Source organism: Suillus fuscotomentosus, assembly GCF_016647785.1.
Source record: "Suillus fuscotomentosus strain FC203 chromosome Unknown F5891scaffold_97, whole genome shotgun sequence".
Classification (NCBI taxonomy): domain Eukaryota; kingdom Fungi; phylum Basidiomycota; class Agaricomycetes; order Boletales; family Suillaceae; genus Suillus; species Suillus fuscotomentosus.
The window spans coordinates 82,290-95,343 of record NW_024539609.1 but is presented as its reverse complement, the minus strand read 5'-3'; the positions used below and the strand labels follow the sequence as shown (position 1 = coordinate 95,343).

The 13,054-nt window shown below is 48.9% G+C and overlaps 1 protein-coding gene across 1 annotated transcript; it reads right to left on the bottom strand.

Annotated features, from left to right (window-relative positions):
- Positions 1 to 11,976: 11,976 nt before the first annotated feature.
- On the bottom strand, positions 11,977 to 12,621 carry F5891DRAFT_935834 (uncharacterized protein; the record flags this gene model as incomplete). Its single annotated transcript, XM_041374045.1, has 1 exon — positions 11,977 to 12,621. A coding segment is annotated over one exon (645 nt), but the record flags the coding sequence as incomplete, so codon positions are not given.
- Between the last annotated feature and the right edge of the window lie 433 nt (positions 12,622 to 13,054).

Here is a 13,054-nt window from a genome sequence, read left to right as displayed (position 1 = left end):
CAATGGGATCGAGCGTCATGTTGACACGCAATACGGACCCCTTGTGAAGCCAACTGTAATGAGAACCTGACGAGCGAAGTCGTCGATGCTCGGCACACGAACGTTTTGATCATCAAAATCCGGTGTGCTGGCATCCTGAAGATACTGGAGAAAATGTGCCGTGTTGCGCGAGACATCGGGATCAGGGCTCACATCCGAGTCGGCGGTGGCGAGCACGGAATCAAGGCCTGCCGCGGTTAGAGGTACATCTATCTCCTGGGGAAAAAATTGCTGTGATGGCACAGAAGTGACGGTTATATTGTATGCAATTAGCTCATTGGAATCCCAGTTGCTGCTTGACTTTGCAGAACGAATGATATTGGCCATGTTCTCTTTCTCTTTATAGGATGGGAATTCCTTCACCTAGGGTTGAGTTACGTCGCAGCCGCTGCGTGTTGCGTTGTGCAGGAGGTGTGCAATGTGATAAATGCGTGGAAGCACAAGCTTAAGTAGCTAGAAAACACAAACAGAACAGAGGAGCGGCAGCTGAGTCATCATGGAATGTTCCCTTCTCTGAAGGACGACTGCGGCACAGAGGTGCGGTTTGAAATGAATTCTAGTTGGAATGTCCTAAATCCAAGAGTAGAGGACTTACCATGTAAGATGTGTTGTTGCGTGCGCGTGAGCTATGAGGCGTTTTGCAACTCCGATGGCCCAAGTTCAAACGTTCATATGTTGGTGTTGCTCACACTCGAAAAAGGAAGTGCGACACCGCATAGTATAGAAAGCATAGCATCAGAATAACTTACAACTCGACCAAGCGCAAGGCCATCACGTCCCCGACGCGCATCAAGACTTATTGGCTGCCAAGCACTTAACTGTTTTAGATTTACCATCCTAGAGACATCCTCGAGCTATGGCAGAATGACCGGCAGCAGATATTGCAGTTCCCTCGCAGGATCCAAAGGTGAATAAAAGAAGAGGACAAGAAGCTAAACACCAAAGTGAATGATGAAAAGAACGGTGACCCGAACCAGCGAGTGTTCATCACATTAGCGAAATCAACATTAGCTTGACTTATGTTTCCTAGTCGGAAAATATGCACAGCTCAAATCCGAGCTGGAGATGCTCATGGAATGGTTAAAGGTGCGTGTGCCACTCACGATCGAGGTAGAACAAACAATTGAATTCGTAGCAGGAATTAAACACGTATTTCTACCATTCTGCTCTTGAAACGTTCCGGACACTCATGAGAAAATGCACATCATCCATGACTTCCATTTCCAAAGCCACTCAAGTTTCTACACCCACATTATTCCGGCCTGCAGGAGCTTTTCGAGATATGGCCCGCATTCGAAAACAAGGTGCGAGGAAAGCCTTTCTATGGAACACGGGCTTATCATCTTGCAGAGTCTATTCGCTGATATTACTCTCTGATTTCGCTATGACCTACTCCGATACTGAACCTCGAGGAACTTTCTGCTATCGCCTTCTTTCTGCATCTTAGCGGCAATCATGGGGCTCGGTGTAGCATACGCAGGCTTGCACCGCGAGGGCTTGCTCACTTTCCTCCCTGCGGTCGTAGACGATAGCGTGTCGATGGAGACCGCTGCACTCAGCGCGCTCGTACTGGGACTCGTGTCACATGGGCAAGGGCACGATTGGGATCAATCCTTTCTTCTCGGACAGGAACATCATGAGTCGACCGGCTGTTGCGGGTTCACTAGTGCTCGACAAGTACCATTGGATGCTTTACTTTGGTGATTGCCATGTACCCTTGCTTCCTCGTCACGCTCGATGAGAACCCGAGAGCAAGCCTGTGACGGTTCACGTCGGTCAGGTAAATACACAATTTTTTCCTTTCATGTTGCCTGTGGGGTATCCTTATCCGTTACATAGGCTGTAGACGTCGTCTGCCAAGCTGACAAACCACGCACGATATTAGGCTTCTAGACGCCTGTACGACTGGGGACAACAGAGCACGCAGAATTGGAAATGGAAGAATTCATCACATATGCACATGTTCTAGGGGGGCTTGTTATAGTACAGAAGAACCACGTCATGCTATCTGGACGTGCATCTTCTGTCAGTACTGTTCAAGGAATGCTCTTCGCCATGCTGTGAAAGAAGCTGACAGACTCCATTGAACGCACCAGAACACACCCCCGACTACCTTTCAATGTCAATACATCCAACTTCTCGGTAGAAATGGGAGTTGGTCAGAAACGACCACGCGCGTGTCATTGCGCTGCATCGTCGCTTTCTCAAAGTCCAACTCCTGAATACATTTGAAAGTACTGCATCCCCCGCATTCCATCCAAACCGTTCGTCGTGGACAGTGAAATGAGCAGAGTTTCCTCTGTGACCCGCATATGCAACCACACGTCGAGGTTTGACGCCAACGTTAATCATGCTCTCGACCTTCGGACTGATTTCTTCACTCATTCGATTGTACACAACATTTTGAGAATGGGAACACGAAGAGACACTATGCTAATATCGTATGAGTTGCTACTGTAAACATCGTCCAAGAGCCAACTGAAGGTGTCCTTGTATGTAGGCAGGTCACGGTAGGACGTTCGAATGCGAACAAACTTATGGTTCAGCACTACCGTTCATCATCGGTCGACAGAAACATGCATCTGACATTGCCTCATGTACGGTACAAGTACAATTGTAATCATTGAAAATAAGTCCATGGGGCTCGAGTTCAAGTGAAGTGCAGGTCAGGTGCTCTTCGGAAGTGGGGTCTCTGCATACAGCGACTTCATGGCCGCTGGAGGATAGCGATCCCCAACCACCCAATCAGCCTTCTCTGCAATAACACGTACTTCCTGGACTGATTCAGGACTCAACGACACGTTGATAGCACCGAGGTTCTCCTCGAGATACTGTGCAAGTCAAAACCATGAATACCCGAGGCTATATGGCTACTGACCTTGACCTTCTTTGTACCCGGGATGGGGATGACGTCTTCACCTTGGGCAAGAAGCCACGCCAACGCGACCTGTCCAGCGGTAGCATTATATTGCTCGCCTACTTTCTTGAGGTCGTCTGCCAGTTTTAAGATGTTCGGGAAGTTTTCCTTTGAGTATCTAAGCAAGTACAGTTCGCGTGAGCCCCTACCAGGCACTGACATAACACATACCTGGGAATCATCCTCCTGAAATCATTAGCTTCAAAGTCATCTGGAGATTTCTTTTCATCCGGTGAGTGTCCAAATCAGTTTTACTGGTCTGCGATACTTACATACTGTCCCGTGATCAAACCACGCCCAAGAGGCGAGTAGGCGATGATTTTGATTCCAAGTTCGCGAGCCGTATTTAAGATGTTGAGCTTTGAGTCCTCAATGTCGAGTGTGAACGGCGAATACTCCACTTGGACGGCAGCGATAGGGTGCACTTTCTGAGCACGGCGCAAGGTATCCGCAGTGCATTCTGACAGCCCGAGATATTTCACTTTCCCCTGTCTTCCCAGCGATGAGCATGAATAAGGATTTAGAAACTGTTCGCTTACTTGACAAATTCTGCCATGGCGCCGACAGTTTCCTAACTGATTTCAGAAAAATTCAGAGCGTTCACATACAGAGACGTACTTCGATTGGTGTTTGGTGATCAGGTCTGCATGATGATGATGATAATGAAGTTTGAGTGACCTGTTAACACGCTAAGCGCACCTGTGCAAGTAGTAAAGATCGATCTTGTCGACACCAAGCAACCTTTGTGATTTCGCAAATGACTCGTGGACATATTTTGGAGACCCATCAACGCCTCTACCGTCAGATCCACTGATGATGATACCGAATTTGGTAGCAATAAAGATTTTGCTGCGCTTTTCGGGGTTCAGCTTGAACCTGCGCTCCTGGATTGTAAGGGCCTATTACTGTGACAGTACAGTATGACGTACCATTTGCCAATGAGCTCTTCGCTGTCTCCATAGATATCGGCAGTGTCCCAGAAAGTACAACCGAGCTCATACGCTTTATCCAGAACCTAAAAGGAACAGTTATGAATTAATGTAGCGTACAGGCTGCAGGGTGCTCACGCCTCACCTTTAAGCGCTCCTCATCTGTACCAGTCTGACCGTAATACGCTCCCATGCCCATGGCACCAAAGCCAATGGCAGAGACATCGTCGGTGCCAATTTTGCGTGTAGGATATTGGGCCATGATGTTAGATATAACTAAGTTGCGCGATAGTGGAACTCACGATAAAGAAATTGCTTTATATACCTCAGTCTCAAGTTGGCTTACTGATTCAACGAGTGACTAAGAGAGATACGAACTGTGATGACGCAATCGATATACGCGGCCGGTCGGCGGCACCACCAGTGACTAGTACCACAAAACAAACCCAGATGTTTGCCACCAGTCCATGTACTAATCAGTGTTTGTCTCTCGTTCAAGTTGCGTCCGTTCCAAGCCTTGGGCCTTATATAAACTCAAGGCCTCACCGCTTGTGTTAGAATTGGACGATACATAGAGATGGCATCGATGATGGATTTGAGATAACGCGTAGCGAGTAACGATAAACAGGAATTTCCCGAGTCCGAGAAGACTTGTCAGCTGCAGCGTTACATAACTTGCATTTGTCAGAGCTACTGGGCCTACTGGACAGTAGATAATATCACCTGCCTTGTATCAAAAAAACTACTGCAATACCAAGAATTTGGAATGTTGTGTCTTTCTTATCACCAATTGATAATATTGATGCGTTCCTCGCTTCCCGCTCCTTACTTCCTGACTCGGCTTTCTACAAATCCCTGCCAGGCTCGCCAATATTTTCTCAGATGACACCGCTATGCCCGGCTTGCAGAACCCCGTACACACTCCTCTTCCAAATACTGACCGTGCCCCACAAGTCCCTCGCTCTTTCGGCCCTCAGGTCTGAATAGCTTTTACTTTACCAATTCCATTCTACATGCAAAGAAGGGCCTCGACCAGCTTTGAAATAGCAAGTCCTACTCCAATCCCGCACATACAACTTCTTGGAGGCCTATATTCACATCGCATTTATCAAGAGTGAGAGGGTTGAACTTTGTGCATGGAGGATGCCTGTCGGCTCTGATGCTGTATGGAAACGCGCATATAAAGAGTTCACCCGATAGCGTCCATATATGCTACCATACTGCTAGCATGCGGTGCGCTTCATTTATTTACCTACTTTATTATTCTGACTACCCTTTCTAGATTTAATCCGGGTCTCAGATGCGGGCCTTACCCCGGGCCTCTCACCCAATATACAGATCGCACCCGCCACCGGTAGCGTGTTATTTTCATCTTTCGAAAAAGCTTCTAACGTCTTAGAAGTCCTCTCCAAAGTTGCATCCCTTGTGTATTAACTGATCGTAGGTAGGCATGATTTCTCGGAAGATATATATTTCTGCAGGGTCAAGCCTATCATGGGACCCGTTCTTTCATTTGAATCGCACCAACAGCTTCTCGGATGCCCTCTGGAGAATTCCTGGACGAGGGCGGGAACGTAATACCAGCACCAGCTCAAGCTTCAACTCAACGTCAACAATGTCCGCAACCACTGGCTCGGGAACCATTGTACGACGCGTCCTCTCAGAACACCGATGAAAACTCCTCAAAAAGCCAGTCCACAACGATGTTGCAGTAGAACGCCTCCGGAATCTAAACTTGACGAGCTAAGTCTATGCAACCATGAACTGCACCGCGAAGATTCGTAATGTGGGCATGAGATTGACTCCAAGGGGTCTCGATGCAGACATAAAGGATATCATATACCATGACTATTCAGGCTAAAATCGGTGAATATATATACACTCATCAAATACTTGTATTGAGCTAAAAACAAGCTAGTGCCGCATGGGTCCCATCCTCTCCCTCGTCAATCCTGAGAAGTTCTTTTCGTCAATGTGGATCATACTTGGTCTTAGATGAGATGAAAACCCAACGAAAACCATAGACTTTGTGATACAAACTCGACTACAATGCATATATATATATTGGATATCAATAGTGTTTCAGTCGCGATACTTATCCCCTCCCAGTTGTATCGCTCCATCCCTCCCTCTGGTCCGCTAGCACAACACGCAAATACTGTGATAATCAGGGACTAACAACTCCTCGACTGCTAACCAACTTCTCAAGCATATCGCTGGCAGCAGTCCTCAACTCTTTCACGGCAACGGCGACACTCTCTCCCTCTCCCTGTTGTGAATCTCGCGTCCCTGGTGCGTTGAGAACACGATCCACATTTCCGATGAAGGACTTGAGACGGAATTCCCGATCACCATGATCCTGTGCAGCAATGTGCATATACCTCTTCGTGCATTCCACAAGGACGGGAAGGAACTCAAAACAGTGTATATCGTCGGTTGTAAGGCTGGCATGCCTCCATGCCTCTCCCATCAAGTTCCACCACTGCCACTCTGTAATAGAATTGAGGGATGTAACCGACGACTGTTCGGGTGCGATCCGGAGGAGGATGCCAGCTAGGTAAAATGCATCTCGCCCATAGCAGTGTGCAGCGATGCTAATGCATCGATCTATATGGTGATCCTCGACTAATTGGGGGTGCCAGTTGGAATTCCTCGCGAGGGCAAAGAGCAATTCGAAATAATGATCACGGACGATGCGTTCAGGGCTATTATAAGAGAGTGTCACACCCGGTTGTAGAGGAACTGCAGTCAGGATAGCGAAAGAGAACTCGGTCAAGATCATGTCTCGCAGCTCCGCATCATCAATGGCATCGATCAAGACTATATCTTCTCGGGCACTGTGGGCAAGGCGAAGAGCAGCATGACGTAAATGGACAGTGTTACTATGCATGCAGGCGATGAGGCTGTTGAAGAACTGATGTCGTTTAGCAGGGCTGCAGCGTACTTTCATGACAAACAGGAGTAAAAGGATGTCAAATAAAGCTTCGTTATCGTCGAAACGAATGCACTCGTCGAGGTAGTCGATCAGCCAGTCGAAGTCTTCGGGTGAATCGGAATCACCTGTCCCTAAACACTGGCAATGCCACAAGTTGACAGGGTCCCGAGATACTTTGGCAGCAGTGAGCGTGAAGCGCAGTGCATTTCGCAGTGTATTTTCCGGGTTATCCATGAGCTCCCAGGGATCATGTTGTTCGGCCCGGTATGACTTGATTCTTGAGTAAATCTTCCTGCACGCGTCCAGGTTCCGCATGACGTGCAATGAAGGATTATAGTAATCTTTGGTAGACTCGAGCACAAGACAACTGACTTCGATGGGAATGTAGTCCCAAGATGCGATGCCTGTGCTGTCGTCGCTGAGATCACCTCCATAACGTGTCCGGAGAGTAATTTCGAACTGCTCCAAAAGGGCATTTGCAAATCGAGGCAGGGCAGAACTACACAATATCTTCATTAGTCATACCAGAAGAAGCACCAAATGAGTCGATGTCACCTTTTATCAATCCGAATTATGTCCTTCTTGTCAAACTTAACCCCGGCCATGACACAAGCAAGAAGAGTGCAATTGGCTATGATTTGATTCGATGGAGAGGATGTAGATGAGAGCAGTTCTGATATCACATTTGTGGCGATTTCTTCCATACCTTCGTTCGTTCGCCTAGTGACAAAGTAGTAGGGAAGGGAATGAGACAGCCACTCCACGACAGAGTCGGGACAACCATGCAAGAAAATCCACCCAAAGCTGTCATCGCCATCTTGCGGAAGACAAAGATTCATAGCTGCAGTAAGCACCATCTTGTCGGCATGATCTATGTCCCGCCGAGTCATCTGAAGAAATGTGTCATGATCTCTTTTGCTGCAACCAAGAAATTCGCCACGGGTAGGATATGCCTGAAGAACGCGGCCACAATATATATGACTCATAGCCATTGAACAAGCTGAGGCCTTTCCCTTCAACGACGGCATAATTTGCCCATGGAAGCCGACGCAGCTCGTATAAATATCGTACAGCTGATGCAGCATGTCTGAGACGTCAAGATCTAGGGGCCATTCGACCTGCGGAACAAGGCTGGCAGCGGCAAGAAATACTTCAGGATCCGTAGAGGTCTCGAGCAGCCACTTGACGCTAGGTGCTTCCAGATTGTTGGTAGGTATGTCAGGGAGGGTGAGGATGTGGTCATTGTCCGACGAAACATCTAAATTCGGTCCAAGCAATTGTGCTTCCGAGTCCACGACCTTTGTGGAAAAGCGCGGGACAAAACGCAGCCAATTATGAAGACTAGCGATTGACTGCTGAAGAGATCGCTGTGCGAATGCGCCAATCGCACGTACAGGGCCTGAGGAGTGAAATGAGCACTGAGTCTCTTTGTGATAGTAGATAAGATCGTCACCTCTAGATACTTGAGACAATCGGTTCCATCCTGGTCTGACAATGTCAAGCAATCGTTCCAGCACGCCTGACATGGAACAGTCAAAACCTGTCCACGTGGAAGAAGACATCACTCACCGTGCAGCGACTTCGTGAGCTGCCGGGAATAACTAAAGGCTCGTTTGAATACCAGGCGTAGAACCCCTGGCATATTTGTTCAGACGGGGAACGACCACTAGAATTTGGTAAAATTGATCTTACTGTCGATGTGCAACATGCGCAACATCGTCGATGTTGGTGTCTGGAATGGACATGCAGGAGATATCAAACATGCCATCACCGTCAGGGAATAGAATAGAAATCCGAAGACCGTCGTTGCGATGATGATCCAGGCGATGCTCCGCTGCTCGTACCACATATTGGCTCCAAGAGCGATTCCAAAAAGAAGAAGGGAGATCTGAAGTATGACAGGAAAACATTGCACGACAGCGTCGAAATACCATGTGACGATGCCGTCGAACTTCTCTTGCCTCCGCTTGCCTCGTTCCTCCTCCGAGCCGCGGCCATATCTGTTCGACTTGTAGTACCCGAGCCACTGCTTGCCCAGCACGGCCCCGAATGCAGCGAGCAAGCTCATGGACAAGCTTGCGTATGCGACCAACTGGATCCTCACAGCCAACGCGGATGGCGACCACGTAGATCCTGGGTCTACGGGAGCGGTGCCCGCCTCAGCGAGGTTGCCGAGACCGATCTGCACGATTTGCTTCAAAAGGGCATTCGTCGTGTCGCTGGGGTCGTGATTGAGATTGGACTCCATCGCGACGATGAAACCCGTGCTGACAGCCGAGAAAAGACCAGACTGATCAAATATCAGTCTCAGTGCGCCGAAGATAAGAAAGCTAAACTTACGAAGATCAAGACAATGTCCATGTCAGTAGTGTATCGCTCAAGGAACTCGCCGTCGTGTTCCTCTGCGACTCGTTTGTACACCCCCCAGAAACGAGACCGTTTGTCCTTTCCAATCTTCGACGCAATCGTGGAGTCCTGGAGAATGTCCAATACCTGTTTCATGACATTTGCTCTGAGTGTACAGTGTCGTCAGTTGCGATCGCTTGACTCATTTTCCGCTTACAATTCGCTTAGAGTTGGCTGGTCCTTGTCCGCTACGACCTTTCCCTCCTCGCTGAGACAATTCAGGAGCATGTTTGACATCATTATTGACGAGGACTTACGGAGCCAAACCGCTGACTGGTGGAACATTGAAAATGCTTTTCTGTACGTGAGAACCTAACGGCTGCGAAGGTCCAGCATTCGAACTGCAGTCGTGGTAAAGGGTGGCGCAGAAGCCCATCTGGGCAGAAACACTTACAACCATGATGATAGCTCCGAAAGTGGGATATTTATCTTCTCCCTGTCTTGCTGTTAGATGGGTGACAGATTCTAGGAAGCTGCAACTTACTCTTCGATGGGTCCTACGGCGTCAATTTGCGGGGGAGGCTGCTCAGCGTTGTAACTGAGCTGATCCTCGGCGTCGTCGGTGCCTGATGCTTGTGACATGAATAGGTTATACTTATATTAGATCCCAAGTAAAGCTAGCGAAATTGGGAAGGGTTTGAGGTGCGCAGACAGAGCAGAGTGGTGGTACACAGCAAGTCAAGCTACTAACATGATGATGGGACACGTGCTTGCGAGCGTTGACGCCGAGAGTGCTTGTGAGCGCTCCCAGTCAAGTGAACTGCGACTAGTCTCCCTTACTTACCAACATGATGGTGATGGGTTGCGGCTAAGTTGGACTCGGTCTTTATGCGGTATACTATAGCACGTTGTGTGCACGTGCAACTTACAGATCATGACAGACTTTGGATCAACTGCACATTTTATCATCTCAAATTTGAGACCATCGTTACTGAAAAGCAGTTTTTGGCTCTGTTTCGATATCCAAATAATGTTACAAGTCGCATACGTCGTATACTTATAAGTGATTTAAGTTTTAAGGGATAAACTTCTCCCAGTGGCTTTTCGCAAGGGATTTGAATGCAACATAATACTGCAAGGCGACGAGCCTGTATTCCGGTGCCTCCATGCCACCTTTGCAGTCACTAGCGACCTCGCATTTCAACACCTCAGTCCTAGCGGACGGATATTGACAGGAAATGACTGCATCGCTCAACGCTTTGGTGACGGGCACCAAGTAGAAGGTGGGGCGCGTCCCAACCATCGTGACTCAAGGTATGGTCATGGCATCAAGTGGATGCAGGCCCTTCTCTTGCCGCATGTTATTGTTGAACTGGTAGGCCGCAATGGCTGCTGAAATCATGTGTGCTTCGATATTTGAGCGATCTATCTGCGTCTTGTTCATTTGTAGAAGAGGTACCATCTCTGTTGAACCAAGGTCCTGCAAGCCCAAGCTTATCTCCGCGATTTTGCGGATGTCATCACAGATCAACAATGGGATCTCCAATCGACACACGCGATACCGATGTTCTTCGAAGCCAAGAGTAATGAGAAGCTGACGAGCGAAGTCGGTAATCTTCGGCACACGAACGTTTCGATCATCACTGAACGGCGTGGTGGCATAGCGCAGATACGCGAGAAAAAGGTGCGTGCTGTCCGAGACATCAGCGCTGTACGAGTCGGCGGTGGCGAGTGCGGGATCAAGTCCTGCCGCGGTTAGAGGCACATCTGTTCCTTGGGGAAAGAATTGCTGTGATGGTACAGCAGTGACGGTTATGTTGTATGCGATCAATTCATTGTTATCCCATTTACCGCATGACTTTGGAGAACGAATGATATTGGCCATGTTCTCTTTCTCTTTATAGGGGTCAAACTTGAATGTCAGAATGAGCAATCACAGAAAATTTCCTTCACCTAGGGTTAAGTTACGTCCCAGCTGCGTGTTACTTTGTGCAGGAAAAGTACTTGATGAAATATGGAATGTGATAAATAATGCGCAGTGCGCACAAGTAGCTAGAAAATAAACCAAGGAGGAATGCAACCTGGAAACCTCACGGCAGCTGAGTCATCGTGGAGTGATGGCACTCCAATACCGGCAATTTGCGCCCGGAATGCAGTAGATTTTTGTCTATGCTTGAACTTTCAAACACAAAGTTTGATTGGTAATCAACGTGTGAACCTGGGTACAGCGCGAGACAGTATAGACAAGTAGACTACAACTAAGACAGGAGTAATGGTATCTGGTTTTTTGGGCAAAGCTTTGAAGCTTTAGACCGAAACACTTCTGGAGCCTCGCACCCTAAGCCAAGCTGAGCCGAGATACCCTATGACAAGGAGCGCGTCGCGATGCATCGAGCGTTAGCTTGGCCCCAAGTGTAAGGAGAGACGCGAACATGTACCAATCAAAGAGGTAAGGTATATTGCATGAACGGTTTGAGGACTGGCTGGTCCTGTAAGTATGGTGCTAGGACTACCGCATGCTTGCGCAAATATAACACAAAGGCCTCGCTGCTCCAGCGCCCCATTGCTTTGACGCTCTCGAAAGGGACACCATGGAGGAGGTACTCCAGCGTTCCGCCGATGCGAATACCGTGACCCTTCAGATCATGTCGGCTGAGGCGCGCGCCGGCATCCTGTAGACATTTCAGAAACGCTGACTTCGTCAGAACCCTCATTCCTTTATGATGGCGCCAGCTGAACAAAGCTGCGAGGGAATGAGGTGCGTTCACGGCGAAGTGGTTTAGCAGGGCAGCCTTAGGGTCGACGATGCCGGACTGGGCAGCCCAGTAGACATCTTCTCCGGTAAGGGCCGTTTTGGTACGAGGCAAGCGGAAGGTGGTGACCTGAAATCCGTTGCGATCGACTTCGCAGTGCACGTCGGCGACTTTCACGTGTCGTGAAGCATCGAAAGACAACAAGGAGGAGACCGTGAATTCGCCGGTTCTGGCGAGGGTGAAAAAGGATGTCGTGAGACATGCGTATACGGCAGCGTGCAGCGGTTTAGATAGGTTGAGGACTGAGTGAATTTGGGTGAGCAGCGTGATCGTGAAAGGGGAGCGTTTAGGATGAGAGGATTGAGGCGGCGCAAGACGTTTTGCGCCTTCGAGGGCAAGAGAGACTTGAGCTTGGTCGACCAGCCAGGGTAGACCATGCAACAAGTGCCAGGCACACACGCCGTAAAAATAGTTTTCTAACGTACGACCTGAATATAACCCAGCGCAGCTGGCTACGAAGGCAAGTAGTAAAAAGGACGAAGCGGGGCAACACTGAGTTTCAGGGATGTTGCGAGAATCGCAGAAGACATGGTATACCAGAAGTCCGGACCCATAGCATTCACGTGTGCTGACAGCGTGAGAGTGGGCAAGCACTGCAAAGATGCGGTTGACGTCGTCGTCAGATAAGGTGACAATGGACCCTGAGTGATCTTCGTGAGATCTAGGGGTGGCGGGTGTCCAAAGACAAAGGCGGTCTCATGCAAGACAATGTGGGCGTAAGATGGAAGGGCGAGGGGTGAGAGAATGATGGTACGTGCGCGGTGTGCTGTTGATGGGAGGAATGGGAAGGGGAACGATGATGTCGAAACGCGAAGTACTATTCCCACCAGCTATCATGATATTTGTTGAGGTCTTCTCCCCAGTCTGAATCCAGTGCCTCGACAGCCACAGAGTGGCAGCTAGTACGTGTGACATCGGGGAATGCAGTGACGTGCTCATTGAAGGGGTCTGCGTCGGTAAGGAGGTGAGAGACGTCAGGTGGCAAGGAGACGGGTGGGAGAAGAAACCGGATTGGTGGGAAGAGACCACGTGATGGACCGTCGGCTGGGTTGTTGCGACTTGCAACATAGCACAA